The following is a 27,782-nucleotide window of genomic DNA, read 5'->3' as shown; positions in this document are numbered from 1 at the left end:
AAAATACTGGGGAGAGAAAGAGGACAGGGCAACACAGAATTATTTTTAAAAAGCATTTTAACTCCAGTTAGTATTGCATTAAATACAATATTATATTGTTTTGGAGAAACTTGAAATTTGTAGGTATTCAAAAACTCTAAATAAGACATGAGTTGCCCATTGCTGTCAAATAACTGCCGGACGAAAAGCACCTTTTTCTCTACCCAGTCAGAAAAATAAAGAGATTTATTCTTGTATAAAATGTCTTTGTTGTTCCATATTGTATATTTATGTGGCGAAAAATTATGCTTGCAAATCATTGACCATGCCAAAAAAACTTGTTTGTGGAAAACAGATAGTTTAACAGGAATTTTGTCCACATTATAATTACAACTTAAACTAAAATTTAAACCACCAAATTTAGCAAAAACAGCGAAATGTGTGTTTCAAGGTATTCATTTAAGTTATCAAATTAGTTCTAGACAAAATAATAACTTCTTATTGCTGAAAATGGCTAAAGTAGTCAAATATCCCTTTTTAAGGTTTATTTGTTCACTCACCAAGTTGACCGCTAGGTGTCACTGTTGTATTTTTAGTAGGAAGTGCTCATTCGGGAACAGGTGCGTACACACGCGAAGTGCTTCGAGATTTTCATAAGTTTTCCAAGCTAACTCTGTTTGTTTTTGTGATATTTGAGTTGATGAAACAATTTGGACACCGCGTTGCGTTTATTTAAATAAGGTTTAACTTAATAATCGCCCGTGTTTGTCAGGCAATGAAGAGCGAAGTTGAAGTTGCTAGCAAAGCTAGCGTATATGTTTGTATCTGCTAATGTGTACTCGATATTAACTGCACGGCGGGCTCGTGTTTTTTTCTCCCACGTCCCCGAAAAAAACAGCAAATTCATTTTATCGAAGACTTAATTGTGTAAATGGTAGTTTGTCTGCGTTCTCTTTCTGATGGTCTTAAGTTGACACATCTGCCAATAAGAATTCTGTTCGACAACTTTCTCATCATGTTTATTTTTAGCGCACGGCTGAGAACGACTGCAAAGCAACGCAGAAAGAAAGAAAGAAAAAAATGAGTCTGCTATTTATATAATCCTCCCAGTGACTCACTTGAAGGATTGAGCGATGCTATCAGGGAAAGGAGCGTATTATCAATGCTAATTTATGGATTCATATTCACACATTAAGTCACGCTTCAGGGGCTAGTTCACTTTTTTTTTTTTTTTTAATGGAGTCCTTGCTAAATTTATCAAAAAGTGCTCATTCATCCATTTTCTATAGTTCTTGTCCTTAGGGTGGCGGATGAGCCGGAGTCAAGGCAAGACATTGGCGGCGTACACCCTGGAGTGGTTGCAAGGACCCTCGCGGTCGCCCTTGAGAGTCTTCATTGAAGTTAAAACGCATGTTTTGGAAAAAATTATGGAAGGAAAACACGCAAAGTCCACACAAGAAGGCAAGGATGTTCGAACCCAGTTTGGAATGCGAGGCGAACGTGCTCAGGCTGGGCCAAAAGTAGGACGTCGACCCTTCTGTTCTGCCTTCATTGCTTCCTCCTACCTTCTTTTTCCACCTTTCTTAAGTCCTCGTTTCCTTCCGTCCGTCCTACCACCGTTACTCCCGCAACTTTTCATTGGTTGTTCCTTCATTAAGTCCTTCCTTTCGTCCATCTTTGCTCCCTTACCTTGCATCCTCCTTCCTTCCCTCTTTTTTCACTTTCTTTTCATCCTCCCTTTCTTCCTCCCTCCCTCCTTTACCTCCTTGCCTTGTCGCCTTCTTTCCTTCCTTTCATCATCCCTCCTCCATCTCTTTCCTTTCTTCCCTTTTCCCTCCCTTTCCTTTCATCTTTACTTCCTCACCTGCTTCTATCATATCACTGACCTATCTACAGTATATGACTGGATAGCCAGTGCAAGCCGTTGAAGTCACAGGGCGGCCATCTTGCTCCTCCCACCTCGCGAGCAGACTACTGTATAAACAATGCGTTGTACGTACAGATGAGACATATACGGTTAGTATAAGGCCGGAGGCGGGGTTGTGGGGGCGTGGTTAATATTTTTTAACAAGTAAAAATGTTCTCCAATTTGGATACTGTAAATGTATAGGATGGTATGCCGACAAACGTTTCTTGGGAGGAGCAATATGGCGGTCTCACGGCCCCAAAAGTCTTGGCCTAACGGCTATCCAGTCATATATGGAGATCAGTGTGTCATATCTTACTTACTACAGCCTTCTTCAATCTCCTCCCTTTCTTTCTTTCTTTCTTTCTTAAACGAGTTTATTTTTGTTTTTCTGGTTCATTTCCAGAATTGAAAACAGCGGTCCGGATCAAATGATCCGACAGGCCTCACATGAACCCCCGTGCCGTAGGTTCCACATCGCTTGTTTCAGCTCAAGGTACACGTTCCTCTCCATTTATTTATGTCGCCGTTATATCATCATAATACTCTCGAAGGCCAACCTGCTTGTTGGTATTCCACAGTGCAAAAAAAAAAAAAAAAAAAAAATTCTCACAGTCATTTCCCAGTCGTTGCAGCAGGCCGTCATGAAAAATGGATGTGCCTGCCTCGGGAGTGTGTGAAGGTCCCGGGATGATGAGCTCACTGTCGATAAGTGCGTGCTGAAACATTCATGCCACCGTTCAGGCCCAGTTTAGAAGGCGGGCATATGTTGGGGGGGGTTAAACCGGCGTGAACATCGCCGCGCTCGTTTCATATTCATGGGGCGCCAAAACGGTCCGATTTTGTCGTTAGCAAAAAAAAAAATCAACGTTTCAAAGGAAACGGCAGCTTTCAAGATAAGAGCTGGCGATCTTCTGGTTAAAAATGGGACATATGATGGAAAATGGACTTAGAAATAAATGAAAACAACCACATGAATTCTTTATCTGCCTATTTCTGAAATTGCGTCTGTGATCATCAGCTAGGCCGGAGGAAGATCCAGTGCCACCTTCGAGCAACAGTCGGCGGGCGACGCTGTCTGGGTCCTGCCTACGGTGATGCCCCCGCAAGTATCATGTCAAAGACAAAAGGTAAGCAGAGCTGCACTGAGGTTTGTTGTGTTGTTGCGCAGATTTGTATTCGCTTCTGATGAATTCGAACTTTTTTTTTTTTTTTTAATAGTGTGGCTTAGGGATGAAACGATAACGGCAGTATCGTGATATCGCTGTATTTAAAACTGTCACAATATATCGTTGTCGTCATGTCACGATATTAGAAGCAGCATATCTGTAAAAAAAAAAAAAAAAGTCGGGTTGACTTCCATTTGTGCAATTCTATCACCCTCTGGTGGCTAGTTTTGTAGTGCAGTTTCATTTTCACAAGGCATGTTTTTGCCGATGCCGACTCCCAATTAAAAAAAAAAAAAATCTCTCTCTATATATATATTATTATTTCATTATTAGTAATTTCACATTGCTACTTTGCCATGTTTTTTTTTATCGTTTGCTAACGCTAGTATATCCACCTGAGATTGACGAGGCCCCGCCCCATCTTTGCTCACCATGCATACCACCACCCGCACTTGCTATTCCACCAATTTTATCAACCTCTTTGTTCTCTGCACTATTTTTTTGCTCGACCTTTTCAACGTTCTGCCCCAAACGACTGGAACACTCTGCGGCAAGTCATAAAACTCGCCTCCTTCATCCTGAGTGTCATTTGGCATCCGCTGTGATTTAGCAGATCACATGCCGGATGGAATTAAAAATTTTCCCTTTCTCGCTTCACGTTTTATCCTGGCAAGCAGCTGCAGGAGAGCTTTGCCTTGCGTCCGTCCGGCTCACTCTCGGTGTTTATCGCAGCAATATGGAAAATATTGTAAGACCATCACGGCCGGCAGACGAGGATTACGCTCCGAGACAACATTACCTCACGGGTCGTAAATATTCAAATAAGGAAGGTCTTTTTCCTGGGAAGGCGGCCAACTCCGCCGGTGATGAATGGCCGCCCCGCTATTAACATTCCTGCCCACACTGCGTGATCGGAACGTCCTCTCAGGTGTCCAAATGGGCTCAAGCGAGTTCATGCCAGCCAAAAATGCTTCAAGTGCAGGCGGCCGTTAACTTGTAGCTTTGAAACGCTACTAAAACAAAATCTGAACACATTTTGTAGTGAGATGATGTTTTTGTTGTGTTTATATAAGACAGGATTGGCTTGATTAAAATTGTGAGATGGACGAGTGGATTTGCACGGGGCTCGAACTGCAGGCGAATGAAGTACATCTGGCAACACAATTGGGAGGAACAAACTACATGCAGCTATCCTGCAATTAGTTTTCCAAATTTGACAAGCAGGGCTGACATTTCCTTAAATGATTAGCTCAGGTGTCATAGCTAGCAGTTTTTGTTTCTTTTTTTCTTTTTTCTTCATTTTTTTTATGTATTTATTTTTTAAATTTTTTTAAATCACTTTACAAACACAAAGTACGAATTCAACACCAATCACTATTTAATAAACATGCTTCTGTAATCCACTTTAATGCAAAATTCAAATGAATCCAATTAATCGATTAAATCATTGATAGATTATTCTAAAAATATTCCATCGTGACCGCACTACTTCCTTTTAATCCGAATGGCATACGAGGGCACGCACGCACGCACGCACGCGCACGCGTGTATCCCGTATGTAAATGTGAGCCGTTCCAAAGTGACTCTCGTTTGAATTAGCGGTCAACTTGATGACACGTTTGATTGACGGTTTCACTATCTCGCACATTGTGCTTATAAAAAGCCTCATTAGAAGAGCCAAAGTCCATTTTTCTCCTTTCTAGAGTACTGAGTCACACGCACACGCACGCACACGCACACGCACGCATTCTTGGTCCTCTTGTGCAGCATTCGCTGCTTCCACGATTGCCAATCTGCAGGCGGCTCCCGTATCGACGTGCGTGCGTGCGCATTGTTATCCGAGCAGTATGTGCGCGGTGGATATCATACCATACAAAAGAGGTGCTTTGACGCCGCAGGCCGTAATCTTGATATTCCCCCCCCCCCCCCCCCCCCCCCCGCACTCGCGTACGCATGGCTTCTTTCCCGGCGAGTCTCTGTCAGCACAATTTCAAATTAATTGCAGAAAAGCCCTGTTTACCACACTGCTACTTATGCACGCACACACACAGAGCGTTACACTTTCATTATGACACAAATGGCTTTTTTGGAAGCAATGAATGGGGGCGTGCAGACAAAGGGGAAAAAATTCTCCACAAATGGATTTATTGTATTTCGTAATGACTCTGTCGTCGAGGATTAGTGTGCCTCTACGTGTGTGTGCGCGTGCGTGCGCGTTGATTAACCTGGAATTGTTTCCGCCCGCTAAATGACGTCTTCGTCTAAAGAAACGTTTATAAACAAACTTGAGCAACAAAGTGGACCGATTCTGGTGCGAGGCCTATCCCGGAAAAAGCTCCTTCCAGTTATGCGTAAAAGTATTTGGCTACTTCCTGATTTCTTATTTTATTTTATTTTATTTTATTACAACATGAAAATGTTTCCGGCTAATTTTCAGTTTAATTAATTAATTGGTTAATTAATTAATGTATTTATCTATTTACATTAAATTACAACATGAAAATGTTTCAGGCTAATTTTCTGATTTATTTATTTATATATTTATTTATGTATTTATTTTTATTTATCTTAAATTACAACATGAAAGTGTTTCAGGCCAATTTTAATATCTCAACAAGGCAACTCAAGTAGGCCTACAGTAATTTAAATACAAATAATAATAATAATAATAATAATTGTAAATGCAATTACGTTTATTTATGATGTTAAAATCTCTCCAAAGCTGTAAGTTATATGTGGGTAAAAGCTGTATATATATATATATATTGTCATTCTCAGATGAAGTTGAACCATAATGCACACCAACCCACAATGTCGATTAACTCACAACACACAAACTGTTCAAATCTTTAGCGTCTGTTGAATTTGGGTTGTGATTGTATCTCTTTATAAAGTCTCCAGCAGTGCAAGCTGATATTGCTTTTCCTCACAATGTCAAGTGCATCAGATAGCGTGTGAAGTGTGGACGGCATCGAAAAAAATTCCAAAGCGGCAACGCACATAAATATGCTCTGGCAGAGCCGCAGTGCAAACACAATATGGCGAGTCCACTCGCTTCCACGATAATAAACAGACGACGACGCTCATTAAACAACAACAACAAAAGAATTGGTATGATAGCCTCTCTGCAAATCAAATTGGTTGCATCCATCATCATAATCGAAATAAAATTTCAGTTTTGTTTTATTTATTGTGGGAATGCTGAAGCATTCCCACAATAATTGTGATTTTTATTCTCCACATTTTTTTGCCGCGTAACAACTCCCATATAATACTTAATATTTACGTTGTTCAAATAATAATAATAAATTATAATAATAATAAAATAAATAATTTCAACTAGCTATATAACGTCTGATTCCACATTACCTACAGTATTTGCACAATTTAAAATTTAATATCAACTTTTCCCCATTCATTTTCAATGGGACAGACAGTGAACTTTTTCTAAGTATCACTTTCCACGCTCACTTCCATACATATAACTTATCATTATGACCAGGTGTCCGATACTGCTCGGTGGCACAATTGGTAAAGCGCATTGTCCAGTAATCAAGAGGTCCTAATTTCATAATTTATCTCTCAATTTACTTCATAAGCATTCCACATGCGTTCAGCATTCAGCATTCCCACGCAATTTCTCCACAAATTGCACTTAGTCTGGTTTCTTGACCAATTGTATTTAATTGTGCTTATTTTGTTTGGGTCATATAATTGAAAAGAAAGCTAGTAAAAAAAAACAAAAAAACTGCTGCAACGTTGAGTGCGGGTGGTGGTATGCATGGTGAGCAAGGAGGGAAGATTGCGGTTGGCTCTAGCAAATTAATATTTTGTCGTGAATTTTGTCTGCATGAGTTTATTTTGCAATCTACTCTTTGTGTTTTTTTTAATTTTTTTTTTTAATGCGGCAAGCGTCTAAACATGCGCATGTGAAATACACAGCAAAAGGGAGTATGAGTATTTTTAATGTCAGAAAAAAAATGGTTTCTATTGTTCAACCTCAAATTTATGTAATCCTTCACCCGCTATCGATCTTGTTATATGGGCGGAGGTGAGCGCACCAACACCTCAGGCGCTGTGATCAGATCATCATCATCATCATCATCACATACGCACAAGTTTGCATGACACATAAGTTGACATGAACAAAAGGCCACGCGTGATCGCGCCCACACGCCGCCAACAATGCTGTTCCTAAGCAACTGATCGTGGCTGTGTGGGTTTTAAGTGTGTGGCTGCGACGGTGGAACGCTGCAGGGATCCTGCTCACGCAGCCGTGGGAGCAAAAAAAAAAAAAAAAAAGCCCCCCTGTGAACTGTGATCAAGGACGGTTGGGGGAGGTGGCAGGAAGACGTTATTGCTTTTAAACGAGAGCCTCGGGAGAGCTTCATCTTGATTCGGGAGAAAAGTATTGCAACAAGGCGGCGAATGGCTTGACTTATGCTTCTTTTTTTGTTTTTGGTTTTTTTCCAACCCGTGATGAACATAAAAGTGTCGGGATTTGTGGCTTTGTGCACATTTTCATGGTGAATCCTTGAAATGAGCTTCAAACTCATTACATGGAATAAGCAAAATAAGCATTTACAGGAAAAAAAAACAAAAAAAAACAGCAAAGATAATGGCTCAAAATGGAGGACTCCCTTTTTCATTTCAGGTATAAGTCCTTGAGACTTTTTAGTGCATCCTCTTATGATGGACATGTCCACCAATTTTCATGTTAATTGGTGAAAAAAAAAATTAATTTAAATTTTAAATTTTTTTTTAATTATTACTCTCAGGGCTTCTTTTTTTTTTTTAAATGGAATTTTCTTCCAAAAGTTTCAAAAACCAAAATGGCAGACTTCCTGTTGGATTGTGGGCTTGAGACTTTTTCATGCAACCAGTTATGATGGACATGTTGACCAAATTTTGTGTTAATTGATGAAACTGTTTGATTTGCAGTGTGGACGACAAGTTTTTTTGTTTTTTTCGTGCATCCTCATGTAATCAACTTCTAATTTAATCAGCTTCTAATTTTTTTGTAACTCTCCAAGCTTCTTTTTCATGGCCTCCACGCAGCTTTTCCCCCTTTAAGTGTTAGATTTTTTTTTCCCCTTAACTACTGTGACACCACATGATGAACTAGCAAAGATTGCCTGCTTTTTTGGGGTTATTTTCAGCCCGGCACTGGATCCAATTTAACTGTTGGCCGACCTTCACTGCTCTCACGCCAACATTTTATAGGCCTGCGAGAGTGGCTGGCCTCAAGGTACACCAGTGCCACCTACAGGACAAGTGTCAAACATACACTTGACGCCTACTTGCCGTTCCTTGCTTGGACCAATCTCGGGTTGTAAACGCAAGCTCAGAAACGTCCGAGCCGTATCAATATTCGGATCAATCTAACTAACGACGTCGATCCTTTTGTTTGGCAGGTGATTATGACCAGTGAGCAGGTGTTTTATCTGAGTGGAAAACTACTGGTGAGGGAGGGGGTGGGGTTTGTTCGGTTAGTGGTTGTGTTGGATGAAGTTTCACGTCAAGCGGCAACATGGGGGTCGCTGCTCTTAAAAGCTGTCACCGTACCAGCATGACGACAATAACGCTCACGCTTGTCAGGATTCCATCACTTTTCATCCAGCATGACCTTGGAGACAAACATGTCATTAATATTCATTCATCTAGCTTTAGTCAACAAAAACTGTCAACCGTTTAGTTTTAGTCATGACAATCATTTTACCCTTGTATATTTTTGTAAGCAGATAATGTTGAACATCTAAAACTATTTCACGGCGAATTTTCTCTCATCTTTTTGATGGGAAAAACAACTTGGAGTATATCATCAACAAGTGGCTACGATGGCTCCATGCTAAGCTAGCTAGCACGAGTTAGCGGTCGAATTAACATTATTGTTGGAACGTTATAGCCGTTGGATTCATGTTACGTTATAACTATAATTTAATGTTTTGTTTTGTTTTGTTTTTTGACCGTTCACCGTGAATCCACTTCCTGTCTGTCCCATGTGCTTGTGCATGTTGCGCTTGCTAGCTGCAGATTTGGAAGGGGGCGTGTCACTGTGTCACATGACAGTGTCACCGTGACATTTTACAAAATTATACAAATTTTGTCACGTTTTTGTTGATAAACTGAAATGTCTATAATTTTAGTCCAGTTTTTAATAAGTGAAGTATATTTCCGTCTCGTCTTCATCCGTCGACAAAAATGTATACTGATTTAGTCCCGGTTATTGTTTATTAATGAGGGTTTTCGTCCAGTCTAGTCTGGTTTTAGTGCGGTGAAAAAAAAAAAAAAAGTGTGTTGACGAAATTATTTTTTGGGTAGTTTTCGTTGACGAAATGAACACTAGTGAGCGGTATAACACGGACCCCGGGGGCACGCGGGGGCCCTAAACAGACGGCACACTCTGCCTCTTGCGATGTAAACACTCGTTGTCTCGCGGCCGTATTGATCGGCTGATCCTATCAGCTCCGCCTGCGTGTGCCGCCTATTTACACACGCATCAGCATCAATGGACGACGTGATGACTATAAACACGCGGCGTGGAGACACTCGCGCTTATCGTCAAAAAAAAAAAAAAAAAAGAAAAAAAAATGTGGGATGCGGATTCAAAAAGGGGCGCTTATCGGCGACCCATCAATTACCCGACTATCATGATCATGTCATTGTTTGTGTTGTCACACGTGGGGCATTTACTTTCATGTTAAACGGCTTTGATGGCGTGAAGACAAGACGGCGTTCCAACTGAAAATGGGTTTCGAAACCATTTTTGGGTCAGTTTATTCAGTTGGGCTCAGTTTGTTTTGTTTATCCATGAACTCATCTAAGCGTTATACAGTCAAACCTCGGTTTTCGAACATAATCCGTTCCAGAAGGCTGTTCTAAAAGCGATTTGTTCGAAATCCAAAACAATTTTTCCCATTATAATTAATGTAAATAATTTTAATCCGTTCCAAGTCTAAAAAAACTTTTTCCAAGTTTTTTTTTTACTATTTTACACCAAAAAAAAAGGTTGGATTGATGTACTATGTTACCAGTTCGGTCATTATTTTCCAAAGTAAAAACCGATGCTTGCAAAAGTCTTATTTTGTTTAAACAGAGAAGGTAATCAGTCTTCTTACATGAAGGACGACAAAAATCAGTGAACAATTACTGTCGATTTGCTGAAATCAGAGGATTTCAATTTCAATCAATTTTAATTGCAAAATGGCTCAAAACGATGACTCAATTATTAAAATATGTCAATTAATTTGATAATCGATTACGTGTTGATTAATGGATTAATTTTGACAGCTCTATTTAACAATATGTGTTATCACTTGGGACTCTGTAATATTTGAAACTTAATTATAAACTACTTCCTAGTGTTTTGTTCCATTTGCATACTTCAAACTGAAGAACACAATTCATTTGTATACTTTTTTTTTTATTCCTAACAAACTTACACATGAAATCTTAAATTACAAAATACATAAAAAAAAGAAGTCATAAATACAGCAGTGGCAGACATTTCAAAACATCAGATGGACGTCAGAGTCTGCTGGAGGACCAGCGAGTCGAGGGGCAGCTCCTCCATCAGGCTCCCCAACAGGTGAGCCTGCAAGGAGTCCAAGTCCGCCGGCTGCTGCTCCTGGAACTCCAGCAGAGGAGCGAACGTGGTCTCCACGTCGGCGTAGAATGACGACGGGGAGAAATGTGGAGGGTTGGATTGAGAAGAGGGGAAGAACACGGCATGAGGAGGAGGAGGAGGAGGAGGAGAAGAGCTACAGGAGTCCCACTGAGGCACCACGGCCCCTGGCGAGTAGACAAGCCCCTGTGGAGGGAGCAGGGAGGAATCATCTGGGACCTGCATGTGCACGGAAGGCTGAGACGAGAGTTGCAGGTCTGACGGGGCAGAAAACTCTGGACTGCAATGCATGCTGGGATATTTGGGGCTTGGCTCAGACGAGGAGTCGGACGAGGAGTTGCGACGTTTCTTGGCGGGGGTCACGCTCTCGCTTTTCCTCTTCCTCTTGCGGCAGAAGTTGCCGTTGTCGAACACCTTGTCGCAGTTTGGGTCCAGAGTCCAGAAGCTTCCTTTACCTGCAACATGGAAGATGGAAAGTTAAAAGTGAGGTTGTTGGAACCTGATAGGGAACTGCAATATACATTAGTTGTGTTAAAACTTATTTGACCAGATTTTGTACTTTGACAAGTGCCCTCAAAGTAGGAGCCTTGCCATTGTTTTGCAAGCCAAAATTTGCAATTCTGGAAGTGGTACAATTGGGTCTTCACGTTCTTCTGCTGGTGTTGGTGAGCAGTATCATTGTTGTGGCTGTCACCATGGGACTACTGGGTGAAAGGTTTCACTTATATCCAAGGTTCATGTGTGTGTTCATTAAACGACTGATCGGGAGCAACTGGGGGTTCACTATCTTACTCAAGGACTTTTCGGTACGACCACAAGATCAGGATCTCTCAGGATCAGCATCTCTCTCAGGATCGAACTTAAAAGATGGCCACTCTATCACCTGAGTCTTGGCACCCTACCTTACTATTTCTGTTGCTGCTACGGCTAACTAGCAGGTAAACGAGTCCCAGAACTCTTTGACCTACCAGTTGAGTAGAAGAACTTGCGATTCAGTATCTTAAGGACTTTTCGGTATGGCCACAGGATCAGGATCTCTCTGTCAGGATTAAGATCTCTCAGGATCAGGATCTCTCTGTCAGGATCTCTCAGGAACAGGATCTCTGTCGGGATCAGGCTCTCACAACCTTTGGTTTGCGAGACGACCACTCTATCAACTGAATCTTGGCACCCTACGTTACGATTTCTGTTGCTGCTATGGCGAACTAGCAGGTAAATGAGTCCAAGAACTCTTACCTACCAGTTAAGTAGAAGAACTTGCGGCTAAAGCCAAACTGTGGCAGGGTTTTTTTTTTCTTTCTAGACCTGGATTTGACACCTCTATCTTCTCTCTGGCCTCTACTCTGCTTCTTCAAATCAACCATACCGGACCAAGACAGATGATGTTCGAGATTTTTACCTCTCATGTGCTTTGAGATATCTTCTGTGATGAGTTTGCGCTACGGAAGTCTAGCGCACCATTTTGGGAACTCGAGTTCAGGAGAGACACAACATGGCATCACCTCAACGGGGAAACCCCACCTGGATTGTTCGCCTCCCGTGGAACCTTCCGGAAGCAGTCGTTGAGCGACAGGTTGTGGCGGATGGAGTTCTGCCAGCCGGCCTTGTTGCGGCTGTAGAAGGGGAAGTTTTCCGAGACGTAGCGGTAGATCTGGCTCAGCGTCAGCCGTTGCGAGGGCGCGCTCTGGATGGCCATGGCGATGAGGGCCGAGTAGGAGTACGGCGGGCGGGCCAGAGCCAGCACGCCCGCCGGCGAGTACCAGGGTCCGCCGCTAGGGAGGAAGGGACCCTGCAGGTTGGAGAAGTGTTGGAGAAGTTGTCCTCCAGGCCCGGGGACGGGGCCGAGGTCTGGTCGGCGGTGGCACGGCGGCGAGGAGCGGATGGGCTCGGGTTGGGGCGGGGGGCTGTAGAGGCTGAAGTCGCAGAGATCCACGGCCAGAGACGGGAGCTCCTGCTGGGGGAAATGGCAAAGGGGCACGAAGGACGCCATGGTGACGCTGCGGAACACACGACACCTGTCTACAAGTTGTCTCCACCTGCACTTATACGCGGATGCCCCGCCCACATGCAAGCTGATTGGCTGCTGGGACACGCACACACATACAGACACACACGGCGGTTGTTTTGAGTAAGGGCATCTTGAATTCCTGCCCTGGGGACAGATGACGATGACTGATTGAATCTCTTTTTACGGTTTCAGTCGTTACTCATCTGCTCATCACAGATTTTTATTTTTTTTTTTTTAAGCACTTCAAATCCCCATATCATTAATATATCATTTAATGAAGATGTGTTATTATTCATCAATGTGTGACAACGCTACAAAGTAGTTTACTCAATTTAACTGTTAATTTATTTTTTGGTGTTTTAGACAGTGTTTATAATCCAGCTGAACGTTGCATATTCTGATCTAGATACGACAACAACCATTTTGGACGAAACCCCTAAAATCTGCGACGCGTGACCGGTTGGCTGGACTGCAATCTTGCAAGACAAAAAGTGACGCTCGGCATCGGTTTATCAGTTCATATTCGCACCTGCTGCGACACCGCTGGGGGGGCCGCCTGACGCTGGTTTTTCGGGGGGGGATCCTGAAGAACCAATGACGTGCGTCCGTGCGTCAGTTGGCAACAGCGTGGAAATCGGCAGCCGGCGCAGACAAAACAAAACGGGCTGAGCTCTAACTGATGACTGGGATTATACGGGTCCCAAACATGCGCGTGCGCGTGTTTTACAAGTGTGAAATATCTTCGGAACCAGTAGACCGTAAGAAAATAAACTACATGGATATCTTCCTCCACCACTACTAATCCTATTGCATCATTATTGTCAAAACTAAAAGCTCACTTTATTATACAGTGGCACCTTGAAATATGAGTTGAAGTGACTAAAGTCACTCGAATCTTAAAACATCTTTCCTCATTGAAATTAGTGATAGACCGATGTTTTGTTTTTTGTTTTTTTTCCCAAGGCAGATACTGATAACTGATTAGTAGTCCCGGAGATGATAACCGATATTTCAAGTCCATATTAATTTGCAAATTTGACAAAAAGTGATCCCTAAAAAAAATATATATATCTCAATTGAAGCAGTTGAAAGCAGAATGAGTCTCATTTTGTGATCACTGCGGTCCAGTCATGTAAATCCCGGCCGGTTCTGACAGCAGACACTGGTTCTGCTGGCCCGAGCAACGCTTCTTGGCGTCGATGAGGAGCAGGTGACACTGGGAGTGATATTTGATCATGTCGCACACTGACGAGAAGGACTACACAAACACAAACACACACAGGTGACACTTGAATTGGCGTCACGATAAAGTTACGTCGTTAAAACGTGAACTTGGGTTTTACCTCCTGGGCCTTGAGCCCGGTCCCGAGTTGGAATTGCTTGTCCTCGTGGCGGATCTGGATGTTGAAGACTTTGTTGTGGTGGAGGACCATCAGCGTGTACGGCTGGTTGGCCTTCTGGTGGGAGCTGTCCCGCACCAGGTACGCGCCGTCCTACGCGCGTGCGCGAGCAAGCAAACAAACGCGCGCGATGAGCTCGTTTAGTTGCGGGGCAGTATGAAAAAATACATGTAAACAAATGCATTATATGAAGAGAAGTGCGTGTTAACCTTGCTGACTTGTTTCAAGTAACCCTCAGCTTGAACACGGGTCACTTTACCAACATACCAGCGAGGGTCCATTCCCTATACACACACATGAACAGTTTTTATTTTTATTAACTCATTTGCTCCCAAAAACATAGAAATACGTTCTATTTTAAATATTACAAGTGTCCCAAAGACGTATTTATACGTGTTTTTTTTTGTTAGTTTTTTATGCTAGAACATGCAGAAGGCTTTGATACAGCCTCTGGACTGCAGAGATTGGTTGATGCAATTGTAGTTATTACAAAAATGGTCAGCAGGTGGCAGGAGAGTATAAGAGAACAACCAGGGGCATGTTGAAAACAAGCTGTTTTCCCCACTGTTTTAAACAGGTTTGTGAATGATGATGAAACTTAGCTATATTCTAATGATAATTGCTGAAAACTGGATACAGGTAGAATTTATTAATTTTTTTGCTGATGAAAGAAGAGACTCTAATCTTTCTTTTTGGTAGGTTCCATGTTTGTTTGTTTTTTAATAGAAAGAGAGCACAATATTCTGTGGGCCTTGCAAAATCAGTCCAAATCCAGTAAAACAGCCAGGAACGAAGGGGATTGTTTCTGTGAAAATGGCTGGGAGTGAATGAGTTAACTAATTTTCTCCCAAAAACGTATAAATGTTTTTTTGTTTTTTGTTTGTAATGTTTTAAGTGTCCCAAAGACACATGCTAGAGCATACAGAAGGCTTTGATGCAGCCTCTCAACTGCAAAGAACGGTTGCAGAAATTGTAGTTATTACGTAAACGGCCAGCAGGTGGCAACAGAGTAAAGGAGATCAACCCAGGGCCATGTTGCAACAAGCTCTTTTCCCCACTGTTTTCACCAGGAATGTGAATATTGATGAAACTTGGCTATTTTCTAATGCTAATTACTGCAAAACTGAAACAGATAGAAACATACTTTTTTTTTTTTTCTGACGAAAGAAGAGACGCTAATCTTTCTTTTGATAGGTTCCATGTTTCTATAGTAAGAGAAGACAATATTTTGTGGGCCTTGCAAAATAAAAAATCCAGTAAAACAGCTGAGAGCGAACGAGATTGCTTCAGTGAAAATGTCTGGGAGCGAATGAGTTTTAAATATATAATCGTTCAAATAAAATGTCACAGAGAAAGCACTACCTGTTTGGGTGGAGGTTTTTGTGGCGGAGGGTGAAAGCGGTCCGATCCAGCAAAGTTGCTCCTGTTATCTGCGTAGGCTGTGCACACACACATACGTTCACCCAAAGATGACGTTTTGTCGTAAGTTGGAACGCGCCGTTTAAAATACTGAGGTCAACATAATAGTAAAATATGAATTACAGTAAATATTGGTTGAAAAAAAGACTTCCATGTCATCGTCCAGCGCTAGCTGAGCGTTCTTTGCATAAACTACTGTACCGCGTGTCATTCGTAACCTCGAAACCGCGTATGTAGGAACATTTGTCGAGAGGACTTCCTTGTGTTTTTTTTTTCCAACTGATAAAATACCATCCTGGTGAAGGCTGCCCCCTAGTGGTCTTTTAACTTACCTGCAGGTTGAACGTTTCGCAAGACTGACCCAACAGAAGTGGCACCAGGAGGCAAACTGTTAGCAAAAAAAAAAAAAACGCACTTTGTTCAATAATGTATGAAATTGTTATATAGTGGATATAAAAAGTCTAGACACCCCTAATCAAATGCTAAGTTTTTGGGATACAAAAAAAAAGTCCAGGATAAGTCATTCAAAAACATTTCCACCATAAATGTGACCTAAAACATCAATTGAATTATTTTTGAGAGAGTAAATGCAAATTTACAACCCAAATGATGAGGTTGCACAAGTGTGCACACCCTCTTCGAAATGGGATGTTGATGATGATCTGTGTTCAGAATTGACCACAACTTCCATCCATTCATCCATTGTCTTGACCTCTTTTCCTCACAAGGGTCACGGGGGGTGCTGGAGCCTATCCCAGCTGGCTTCGGACAGTAGGCGGGGTTACACCCTGAACTGGTTGCCAGCCAATCGCAGGGCATACAGAGATGCACAACCACTCACAATCACACCGAGGGACACTTCGGAGTGCCCAATGAACCTGCCATGCATGTCTTTGGAATGTGGGAGGAGACCGGAGTACCCGGAGAAGACCCACGCGGGCACGGGGAGAACATGCAAATTCCACCCAGGAAGGACGGAGCCCGGACTCGATCTTGCGTCGATGGGAGTCAAGCGCACAATTTTCAACAGGGGTGTGTGTAGACTTTTTCATATCCATAAGTGACTTTCTACCTGTCTCCATGGCGACCATGAGGTGGCGGGCGGGGGGCCAGATTTTTATGGAGGGGAAACGTGTTGTGTTTGGGTGCTGGAAAGAATATAAAAGATTTTCATTTTTAATATTTTTTTTTAATAATCAATCTTGATTGAATGCAAATGAAGAATTCTTACCATCACTGTGTGTTTGCTAAAAGAACATGAGATAAAATATAGTACCGAGATGATTATTATTATTATTATTTTTTAAATATCAAATCCAAACTTACCTCCCTCATTCCGTCAAACCTGTAACACCAAAACCAAGAAATCATTTGATTGACATTCAATGATGGATTCATTATGAGCAAAAAAAAAAGGAGGTGAAGGCCACCTGCTGGGAGGAGGCAGCGGCCTGGCGGAGGAGTTGCTCGTGCCGATGGAGGTCGAGGAAGCAGCAGGAGGAGGTCCGAGAGGCTTGGACCTGCCGGGGGGATTCGGGACGTCCGCTTGAGGCCTGAAGACAAACACGCGCTCGTCAACAGACGAGTCGAACTCTTATCACATGCTCACAGTGACAGAGTCATGGTGACTTCCTGTTTTGACAAAAAGTGAGGAGGACAAATGTGCGCGTGGGTGTGTTACCTTCGTGAGTGCGCAGACGGCTGTAACATACAAGAATGATAATATTGAATGAGGAAGAAAAAGAAAAGAAAAAAAAAGCACAACATTGAAACTCCCAAATCAGGTTATTATAGTTTTGGATTTTTTTCATTTTAGTTCGTTTTTATTTCGTTTTGAATTTTTATTTTTATTTAATAAATGCTTAATTTTACTTTAGTTTTAGTTAGTTTCAGTATTTTACGTTTCTTATTTTTTAAATGTTTATTACTTGTGCGCAATATACCAAAAAACAGCATGGGAGCGACGTCATCTGAAGATGCTTTTCTATTGGCTACTGACGTCACTTCTGTGCGACACGTTCAAACGTCCTTATTCTGGTTCCTATCAAATTAAAATCATCCCCAAAGGCTCATGCATTAATTACCAAAGATGAAAACAAAGGATATTTTTGATATTATAATTTTAGTTTTGTAAACATAAAATGTAGTTTCAGTTTTTGTTTTTTTAAAAAGCATTTTCGTTTTTACTTTATTTTGTTAATGAAATAGTTTTTTTTTTGTTTTTTTTTTGTTTTTTTCGTTTTAGTTAACTAAAATAACCTTGCTTCCAAACGGCCATTTTAGTGTAATTATCTTTCATTAAATCAGAATATGTTGGTATAATATACATAAGCATCTAAATACGTTGGAATATGGTAGAACAAAAAAAAAAGTTGATTTATTTCAGTAGTTGATTGGAGCGCTTCATGGGTTTTGTGTCCTTATACTGCCCCCAGGTGGCCAGGAAGGCACACATACCAGAAGGAGTAATGAAGACGGTAAAAAAAAACTTAAAACCTGTGTAATTCTTTACATTCATTCATTTAATTATGTCATTCTTTACAAATCACAAATTCATAAAATAAGGTCCCTATAATAGTTAACATTTGCCAAAATGTCTTGTTCACGTAATTCCTAAATATAAAAATAAAAAATACCCACACTCTCTTCTGTGTTGGGACCTTTTAGAGAGAAGAAAAACAAATGAGTAAAAATGTTAACCAGATGAGCGCTAAATATTTGATGTGGCCACCAAATGTACCTCGACTGGGAGACGAGTTTCGGCCCGGTTTGTTGCCACGGAAGATCTGAGGTGGCCCCGGGAGCACTAAAACACGATTTGGTGAATTTGGGAACATCCGTGAAATTGATGGAATCAACTGACTCAACCAAATGATTCGCGATTGCGCATGTCAAACAGTAATGTCTCACATTTCCCCGGTGGCGCTGGTCTGGCGGCAGAGTGCGACGACGTGTGATCCCGAGCGGACGGCGACGACGACTCGCCCGGCTGCAAAAACGCGTTCACGATCATCATTTTGAGTCTTGTGTATTTGCTTGCGTGTTTGCAGGTTGACAGGTTGGAGTCTCACCTGGCGGGGCGAAGGCGGAGGAAGCGCCGAGACGGGCGGGCGAAGGCTGACTGCCGGCGGTGCAGGACCTCGGGACGACACGTGCTTATCCCTGTTATCTGAGGGTGGGTGGATACACGAGTCGCACGTTTACTTTGCCCATCATGTTGAAAATGAATCCACAAGAAGGGGTTGCTATGGAAACTTTGAGCCCAGTGTTAGAAATTTTTTTTAAATGAATTTGGGGCATATTCCTGCCTCACTCTGCCGTAAATCAGTGTAACGATAACGGCAATATCGTGATATTGCGATATTAAAACTGCCACAATATATCATCATCTCACAATATGAAAGGGATACTTTACTCATTTCGCCATTCTTGGCATAATAAGTTTGATATTTTCATTATTTTTCACGTACAGTTAGTACCTTTAAAAACACATTTTGCAACTTGCTGTCGACTGAAAATGACATCACAAGGGCTCGGGTAACCAATCACAGCTCAGCTTGTGAATGTCACATGACCAAACCTAGAAAACCGGTGAGCTGTGATTGGTTACCCGACCCCGTTTGTGATGTCATTTTCAGTCGACATCAAGTTGCAAAATGTGTTTTTAAAAGTACTAATTATACATGGAAAATAATGAAAGTATTAAACTAATTATAGACAAAATATTAAAGGAATACGTTGCTTATTTAGCCCGTTTTATCAATAAAAAGTTAATGTTTTGTCTAGAATTGATACTTTCATTATTTTTCACATACAATTAGTACCTTTTAAAAACACATTTTGCAATTTGCTGTCGACTGAAAATGACATCACAAGGGCTCGGTTAACCAATCACAGCTCACCTATTTTCTAGGTTTGGCCATGTGACATTCACAAGCTGAGCTGTGATTGGTTACCTGAGCCCTTTTTTTTTTTTTTTTTTCTTTGCCAAATATTCGGAGGTTCATTAGAGGAAATGTGGAATGACAGCAAAATGCCACAAGATGGCAGCAAATCACTACTTTTGTTAAAAGAAACTACTCAACTTCCGTCCACATAGTTCATTAGCGCATAATATGCCGTCAGGTGCTAATTTTGTTCTTTAAAAAATTAATACATTCAAAATTTTAATTAAAACATTTCAATGAGATACAAAAAAATGACAGCAAGGGAATATTTAGGCCTGAATTGTTCAGGAAATAACAAATGAAAAATCCACAAATAGCTGATTATGCGATGCCGAAGTACAAATAATATTTCAGAGCCACTAACACTAAGATATTGCGTCACCTCACGTAAAGACGGAACCGACTGTTCGGTCGTCCTACCGATGTAGTCGCCGTCGGCGCAGGGCCGCGCGGGCAACAGCTTGTGACTCATCTCCTCCTCCGAGGGCTCGCTGGGAGGCGGCTCGTAATTGTCGGCCCAGTCCGTCTCGTCGTTTGCCGCCTCGTCGTCGTCGTCGCCGTCGCTCCCGCCGCTGTCCTCGCCACCGCTGATCGGATTCTCGTAACCGGCGTCGTCGTCATCCTTGAAATACATCCTTGCTGTTAAGTTTTGCGTGCACGTGTGGCTTTTTAACCGGAAATGTGTTGCACTCACAAACTCGTCATCGTCCCAGCCTTCGACGTCGGGAGCTGATGGAGAATTATTAACATCATTATTATTAGTAATATTAGTCAAATCCTTTTTTTCCAAAAATATTCTTACCAGAGGAGACGCTGAGAGGAAGTGATCCAACCGAAGTGGCGCCAGGAGGCAAACTGTCAAATAATATAAAAAAACAAAAAACAAAAAAAAAAACGGAATGTATGAATTCATTTTCATAAGGAAAATAGCACATTTGTGACTTTTTACCTGTCGCCATGGCGGCTCGGGGGTGTCGGGCGGGGGGGCAGAGTCTTGTGGAAGAGGGGGAAGGTGTTGACTTTGGCTGCTGTAAGACAATATAGCGATTTTCATATTTTATAAAAAAAAAAAAAAAAAATATTCGACTTGCTTGGATCAAATTCAAAATTTCTCACCATCATTGTGTGTATGCTGGAAGGGAGAAAAATAACATAATGAGATGGTAGAAATGGACAAATAATAATAATAAAAAATGAAACTTACCTCCCTGATACCATCGATCCTGGAACAAGAAATCGCACCAAAATGATCAGATTATTATTCAAACAAATGACTGATTATGAGTCTGTCCGACCGACCGACCGACCGACCGACCTGCTGGGGGGAGGCGGCTTGACGGATGAGGCGCTCCTGCTGACGGAGGTTGAGGAGGAAGGAGGAGGTGGGGCCAGAGGTTTGGACCTGGCGACACAATCCGGGACGTCCGCTTGAAGTCTGAACGCAAAAGTCAAGAAAATGTTCAACATTTATGGGGGGAGAAATAAAAAATAAAGTTAGAACATAGCGATTGTGCATGTGCTTACCTTCGAGAGGGTAGGACAGGCTGTAACAGACAAAAAAAAAAAGCCTTTCATTCGTTAAGCCATAGATACAAAGGGCCACCAGTCGCACCAAAGCAACATTTAGCATTAATAAATATCATAATAATGCATATATTTATGGAGACTGGGGTCAAGTTGTATTTTACAATTTGAAAAATGTTCAGAATTTCACACGTTACTTCATGTTAATGATTAGATAGCTCTGAATATGAAAAGAAAAATTTACTGAGCTGTCACCAATGTCTTACAAACGCAATTATGCCATCTAGTGGCAGAAAAATGACAACAGGAAATTAATATTTTTATTAATGTGTTGCACAACATTCAAGAATGTGTACACTCACCTTCTCTGGTACATTAGCACCTGTGAAGACAAAAAAAATTGCTGTCGTTTTGGCTACATTATGATGACTGGAAGAGCTCAAATCATTTCATTTGATTAATCAGCACATTTTTGAGTTTACCAGTACAATCTGCAAGTACCAGATGGCCTTTGAAGGCAGCTCAACGGCGCCACATTTGGGCTTTACCTCGAATGGGGGAGGAGTTACGGCCCGGCTTGTTGCCGCGGAAGATCTGCGGCGGTCCCGGAAGCACTAAAAAAAAAAAAAGGTAACGTTTTATAATAACTATCCGTTATAAGTAGTTGATAGATCATTAGTTGATTGTTAATGAATGAGTTGTTAATGACTTATTAAATGTTTGTTAACTGTTTGTTAAGGATTTATACTTATGACTATAAACAGTTAATATGTCATGATTAAACTGTTAGTTATTGAGTTATAAATGACTTGTTAATCATTTGTAACGATATATTATAAATGAGTAAGACTAAGTTAACAAACTATTAGTAAATGACTTACTAATGACTTGTTAAGTATCAGTTAATAGTTTCTATCTGTTATGAGGACGTTATTGTAAAGTGTTCGCTATTCCTCATTTATTACCTGTTAATAAATGAGGAACAGTTGCAACTTTACAATAACATCACAATAGTATCAATTAGCTACTTACTAATACTTCACTTGTATATGAGCTCATTCTTTACATAGTAGATGTTAACCATCTACTAATACCTATGAAACTTTGTCAAACAACAAACAGGTGGAACAAGTTGAAAGTACAGAAATTGAAAATGTAAAATGACTATGCCGAAATATCAATTTTCCGTACCATTGAACTTTTTCCACTCATTTGCTCTTCTACAAAGTTTCACTGGTTTAGTATTAGTAGATGGTTAACAAACTATTAACAACTGCTGCTACTACTTAAATATTAGTTCTTACTTTATTTATGTTATTGGGACGTTATTGTAAAGTTGCAACTATTCCACATTTACTAACGCGTAATAAATGAGGAATAGTGGCAACTTTAGAATAACGTCCCAATAACCTATACAAACTATGAGGTAATACTTAACAAGTCATTAGTAAGTCATTTGCTAATAGCTTGTTAAGGATGTATTACTAATTTATAAAATAGAGTTATGAATAATTAATATACAGTTAACAAGTCATTTGGAGCTCAATAACTAACAGTTTAATAATGATATTTTTACTATTTATAGACATCATTTTAAAACCTTAACAAACAGTTAACAAACATTTAATAAGTCATTAACAACTCATTAATTAACAGTTTACTAATGGTCTATTAACTAGTTATAACGGGTAGTTATTATAAAGTGAATAAAAACAAAAATCAGCATGATGTAATAATAAGACCCTGAGGCTGACCAATCACTGCAAAAGCAAAATTTGGTAATATAGGGTTTGTTTGTTTATTTATTTATTTATGTATTGAATAATTGATTGATTGATGTACTCACACTTTTCCGATGCTCTTCTAGAAGAGTGAGGGGAGTGATTTCGACTGGACTCAACTGGCTGCACACACAAAAAAAGGTGCCTTTGCTGTAATCATCCCAATCATTCAATCATCACTATAATGTAGTCAATAAGATGCAGCTGTAATTGTCCACCCTGTCAGCAAGTGATTCAACCTATTTTGACCGTAGCACTTTTTTTTTATTTTTTTTACATGCTTTTAACTACAATGAGTCATTTGATAAAGTGACTCATTTGTATCATGTGTATTCTACTTTCATTATTGTATTCAATATTTTGTCCCTGAAATTGCTGTCCACCCTGTCATTATGGGATTAGCTGATGCTTTCAGCGACATTGCGACCAACATTTTGTCTTTCTTCAGTGGAGTGGTGTAGTTTGATGTTGTCAAACTTAACATGTCCACTCTGTCATAGTGAAATATTGAAAGGAAAAAAAAATCAGAAATTCTAAATATATTTGTTAAACAGCAGAACCGTCAACTTGCTCAAAAAAATGCTAACATGAGCCAAAAATGTCCACCCTGTCATTGTCCACTCTGTCATAGTGAAATATTGATATAAAAACATTTCAGAAATTCTAAATATATTTGTTAAACAGTAAACGGTCAACTTGCTCATAAAATGCTGACATTAGCCAAAAATGTCCACCCTGTCCGTCATTGTCCACTCTGTCAGCAAACACACATTTTGTTTGACCTTAACTTTACTTAATTAATGAAATCAGTCAGAATTCAACAAAAATCTTAACTTTTGGAAGGGAAAAGTCTCAAAAGAATAATTTAAGACTCCATACCCGAGGCGACAGCGCCGGACGTGATGCGACTGGTGGGCGGGGGCAAACAGCAGGCGGCGCGCCCCTGGATGACGAACGATTATCTCTGCTATCTGCAGCAGGGCCACACATGAAACACATTTAAGTCAAAAGTACGGCTGGTCGCCACGGTAACAGATTGAAATGATCCCGTGACAACAAAAACGCCAATCACGTGACGTCAAATGTGACCGATGTAGTCGGCGTCTCCCAGGCGCACGGCGCCTCGCAGCTTGTGCGCCAAGTCCTCCAAAGGTTCCGAGGGGGGAAGTTCGTAATGCTCGGCCTCCGTCGCGTCCGTGTCGTCGTTGGGTTTCTCGTAGTCGCTCTGGCCGCTGTCCTCGCTGCAGCTGTTGGGGCTCTCGTAATCGTTGACGTCGTCGTCGTCCTGGAAAAACAACATGGCCGCAATAAGTCGTTGAGTACGGAAGCGTATTGTATTCACTTTAAAAAAAAAAATAAAAATTACAGTTTTTCTGACTAATTTTTTTTGGGAGCTTTGTTTTTTAGAGTAATTTTTTTCTGTTTGTTTTTTTATGAATATTTGTTTCTGTCATAAAAAATATTCCGAAAAAGAGAAAAAAAAATATTCACAAAAAACATTATTAAAAAAAAAAAACATTAAAAAAAATGGTAAACTGCTGCGATGTATGTCTACTTACAGAATAATTGTCACCCGGAAGTGTAACGTCACGAACTGTCAAAAGTAGAAGATAACAAGTCACCAACATGTAAAAAAATAATCATCATAATAAAAATTGAGAATTCCAGGGACAATACGCATATTTGGCGAGGTCATAAAAAATGTACACACTCATGCCACTGACTGTGATAATACAAGTATTACTAGCAAAAAAAAAAAGATTATATAAGGTTATAATTAAGTACGAAAGAATATATACAGTATTTTGAATCAATTCAATTATTTTTGCACTTAAACAATACACATCTAGTGAAAATTACTAGAACTACAAGCATTGCACTATTAAAAAAAAAAAGTAAACATTTCCCCATACACCGATTTGTAATTGTAGAATTCCGTCCTATTGAAAGTGGTTCTTGTTAAAACAAGAATTGTGAAACGATGCCACCTATTGGCCGTGAGCAGTATAGCGATGAAATCCAAATCGTTTTAGTTACAAGTTTAAAAGTTTTACCTGGCTCATGAAATTTAGGTGTCATGGTTCTGTGATGGAGAAAAGGAACATGTAGTTAATTAGTATTATTTGTCAAAGCAATATTTGAAAAAAAATTACATTATTTGGTGTGTTTTCCAAGTTGTTTAAAGGCGTAATATTGATGCTAGTTTCTGCAGCCTGCCTATGCTGCTTTGCATTATACATTAGCATTAAGCTACCCGACATTTATAAACAACATTGCGTCTTAATCACGTGATTCGACATTTTTATGTCACTTTTGCATGTGGACCGAAACAGGAACTCACATTTTGCCAAACAGGCCTCGTTTTTCTTCCTTCTTACCGATGTCAGCGCTCAGCTTGGAAATGATCCTGCGGGGACACGCAAACACGAAAGCCACACCCTTGTATGTTTACAATATCCTTTACAAGTAGCACTTTTCTCTGGAGAGTCAGTCCAACCAACAAGTGTGAAATTAAACAAATCTGCCTAAATGTGACAATATGTCTGACTCTGTAAACGAGCCCTTTTGAACTTGCTATTACATAACAGGAACTGACATAATCATCTCTCGCGCACCAAATTTCTCCACTCGTGACTTGAAACATAGGCTAGGTGAAGATTCGGAGCCGCCGACGAGCCTGATTACATTGTCTGAAATATCATGAAGAAACTTCAAAGCCACAAGGTAAGCAGAGCTGCGCATATTTTGATAACACTTCTGATACTTGAATTGTCAACACAGTGGCAATAAACATTATAGATTATAGAAAAAAAGCTTACGGCGTATGAAGTTTGGGGAATTTCTGCAGGTCATTCTCACTCAGGTTCTGCAAATAGAAAATGACATATCACATCAGCCATTAAGGCAATTCAATTCCTTTGAGACAGGTTTTTTCCCAGCTGCCCTTGAATGCATCATGAACACCATCATGAACAGGCAGAGGCAAAATAACTTGCACATTTGTTCAAATTAGCAGTTGAAATGTACTTCGAGAGAGGATCGTGTGGCGAACAAGTTGCCCAACGGCAGTTTGTGGTTTTCTCAATAATGCGCAGGCACACCGCCCCCACCACCCTCCTTCCTGCCTTTTTGTTTTGTTTTGTTTTTTACGCAGGAAACGCCTCCTCTGGAAACTTGCACTGGAGTCTAGTGTAGGCCTACTGTATTTGTTTGCAACCAGTGGTCTGATTCACGCTGGTGTCATTATACAACTTAACATGTTTAACAAGTATCATAAAGTGCAGTTCTTACTCAAAAAGTAAACTGCGCTGCTGTACTGACGTCACCGGCAAGCGCGAAGGCCCTTCACTCTATTTTTATTTATTTTTTTCACTTTTAAAGTATCATGCTTTTATATTTTCAGGTTTATTTACGTGCTTTTTCCCTTTTTTTTTTTTTTACAATTTTAGTCCATAAATTGTGTTAATTTGAACAATTATAAACGGACAATTTGCGGACAATCCTGTAGCGTGACGGCATCTGAAAGCGACCCCGATACAATCTGGCAGCCCGATCACATCGATGAAAACTCTGGCCCAAAATGACTTTCGTTTGGCGCCGCTCTTTTAGTTCTTGTCTCCCCCGTTCAGCAACCCTCAAAAACAGTCTTTATATATTACGGCTCGGTGGTCCTGTATTCTTCTCTGCCATTGTTGGTTCACTTTGAACACACACGCGAGGAGCTAGCAACGGTAGGAAGAAGCCGCATCGCTAGCAAACACTGTTACGTTAGAGTGTTACGCAAATTACGTACTCGCGGAACTTACGCAAGAAGTGTGATTGACAAGCCAGGAAGCAGCTTCGTTATTGATTGGCTACAATCTAACGTTCCCCGCCCGCCACGTCCACAGTTTATAAATATTAGTATTATTTTCCACAAGTATAAGTCAGCTACAGGTTGATAAAGCGATTTTTATGTAGTTGGACAATTTTATTTTTTTGTAAAATCCTCTTTGATACCTTTAAGCTGAGTAAAACCAATTTCTGACAAATGAAGTAACGTAAACATGACAGGGTCAAAGTTTTTGGATCCGCCTGGTCTACGTCAAAACTTACCACAAATCGCATCCCGTTTATGGAGTTCTTCAACACGGTTCGATCACAGTCGGACAGATTCATCTGCAACACACATACAAACAACCGCACACGCGTGAGGAAAATCTCCTAAACGTCATCTCACCCGTTTCTTAACCTTTGTGGAATACATCATCAGGTCAAAAGAGCAACTGGAGATGTTTGCGGGACGGCTGGCTGACTCCAAAGGGCCAAACGAATGACAACTCCAGCCAACCGAGAACCGATGAAGGTGACGATCGGCACCGGCTTCAATTTTCCCTTCATTTTGACATTTCGGATGACTTCCCAAGTTGAGTCTGACCTTCCTCAGGTAGTCGGCCAGCTGCTGAGGGCTCCACTCCATCACCTCCGACCGGGATGGCACTCGGCCGCAGTTCATCACTGCCTGCTTTTCCTCCTCGCCCGCTCAAGACTTCCCAGTAAGTTTTTTTCTTGGAGTGGCCTCAGAATCGTTTGGTTCCTCTTTTTAGGCCGCGTAACAAAACTACAAATCGGTCTCATCCGGTGGTCTGCGTCCTAACTGAACAATCGGTTGTGGCCTAGGCCGCCATTTGAAAGTGCAACCAAGATGGCGGACCGTCTTTCTTCCTGCCTCCTCCACTTGGTGTGTTTGTAAACGTCGCTCGCACTTGCTCTTTCTTTCTTAACCTCAGAGGAAGTGACTGTGCAGAGGGGAGGACGCGGGAAGACGAAGGCAGCGTCTTCCTCCTCCCCCCCACCCCACAAGTCTCTTCACCGCAAAGCGGAAGAGCTGGTGGGTGACTTTGACAGCACTGAGTCATTGGCCCAGACCCCATCACAAGGCAGATTTATTTTTGCCTGAAGTCCTATTCAACTTTCAGGAACTTTTACTTTTTTTTTGTATGCATGCGGATTCACTGATGGATATTTAGCTTCTTTTCTTTCTTT

General features: G+C 41.0%; 2 protein-coding genes and 1 long non-coding RNA gene across 7 annotated transcripts; 1 reads left to right on the top strand and 2 right to left on the bottom strand.

Annotated features, from left to right (window-relative positions):
* Positions 1–881: 881 nt before the first annotated feature.
* LOC144005790 (uncharacterized) lies at positions 882–19,016 on the top strand. The gene is made up of 4 exons (XR_013279653.1): positions 882–1,499; positions 2,292–2,381; positions 2,907–3,015; positions 18,556–19,016. It is a non-coding gene; the product is annotated as an uncharacterized LOC144005790 (long non-coding RNA).
* Positions 10,503–12,844, bottom strand: foxi3a (forkhead box I3a). Its single transcript, XM_077504109.1, has 2 exons — positions 12,200–12,844; positions 10,503–11,133 (listed from the first exon to the last, which is right to left on the bottom strand). The coding sequence occupies exons 1-2, from the start codon at positions 12,666–12,668 to the stop codon at positions 10,571–10,573; spliced, it is 1,032 nt and encodes a 343-aa protein (XP_077360235.1). The 5' UTR covers positions 12,669–12,844; the 3' UTR covers positions 10,503–10,570.
* lcp2a (lymphocyte cytosolic protein 2a) lies at positions 13,502–27,528 on the bottom strand. Of its 5 annotated transcripts, XM_077504103.1 has the most exons (33): positions 27,175–27,526; positions 26,853–26,915; positions 25,577–25,623; positions 25,099–25,164; positions 24,812–24,840; positions 24,317–24,351; positions 23,847–24,042; positions 23,637–23,728; positions 22,823–22,880; positions 21,525–21,590; positions 21,339–21,358; positions 20,977–20,996; positions 20,768–20,887; positions 20,657–20,675; positions 20,569–20,584; positions 20,402–20,480; positions 20,255–20,307; positions 20,147–20,181; positions 19,873–20,074; positions 18,577–18,674; positions 18,416–18,494; positions 18,246–18,311; positions 18,146–18,165; positions 17,187–17,206; positions 16,936–17,058; positions 16,832–16,850; positions 16,737–16,752; positions 16,578–16,653; positions 15,838–15,893; positions 15,449–15,525; positions 14,296–14,370; positions 14,030–14,179; positions 13,502–13,944 (listed from the first exon to the last, which is right to left on the bottom strand). In XM_077504103.1, the coding sequence occupies exons 1-33, from the start codon at positions 27,250–27,252 to the stop codon at positions 13,801–13,803; spliced, it is 2,313 nt and encodes a 770-aa protein (XP_077360229.1). In that variant the 5' UTR covers positions 27,253–27,526; the 3' UTR covers positions 13,502–13,800. The 5 variants fall into 5 exon arrangements, with proteins under 5 accessions (XP_077360229.1, XP_077360230.1, XP_077360231.1 ...); XM_077504104.1 differs by lacking the exons at positions 26,853–26,915; positions 27,175–27,526 and adding an exon at positions 26,049–26,611; XM_077504105.1 differs by lacking the exons at positions 26,853–26,915; positions 27,175–27,526 and adding an exon at positions 26,245–26,611.
* Positions 27,529–27,782: the final 254 nt, after the last annotated feature.

Source organism: Festucalex cinctus, chromosome 18, assembly GCF_051991245.1.
Source record: "Festucalex cinctus isolate MCC-2025b chromosome 18, RoL_Fcin_1.0, whole genome shotgun sequence".
Taxonomy (NCBI): domain Eukaryota; kingdom Metazoa; phylum Chordata; class Actinopteri; order Syngnathiformes; family Syngnathidae; genus Festucalex; species Festucalex cinctus.
The sequence above is the reverse complement of the archived record's forward strand: the minus strand, read 5'-3'. Positions and strand labels throughout refer to the sequence as shown.

What these genes read in the sequence shown, in the direction of transcription:
- foxi3a (XM_077504109.1), bottom strand. Translation starts at nt 12,668, where the DNA reads ATGGCGTCCTTCGTGCCCCTTTGCCATTTCCCCCAGCAGGAGCTCCCG. An exon ending in ACGGGAGGCGAACAATCCAG is followed by an intron (nt 11,134 to 12,199) that starts GTGGGGTTTCCC and finishes TCCATGTTGCAG; the next exon opens with GTAAAGGAAGCTTCTGGACT.
- lcp2a (XM_077504103.1), bottom strand. Translation starts at nt 27,252, where the DNA reads ATGAACTGCGGCCGAGTGCCATCCCGGTCGGAGGTGATGGAGTGGAGC. An exon ending in CGAGGCCTGTTTGGCAAAAT is followed by an intron (nt 24,841 to 25,098) that starts GTGAGTTCCTGT and finishes TCTCCATCACAG; the next exon opens with AACCATGACACCTAAATTTC. An exon ending in ACTTGAAACAAGTCAGCAAG is followed by an intron (nt 14,180 to 14,295) that starts GTTAACACGCAC and finishes GCACGCGCGTAG; the next exon opens with GACGGCGCGTACCTGGTGCG.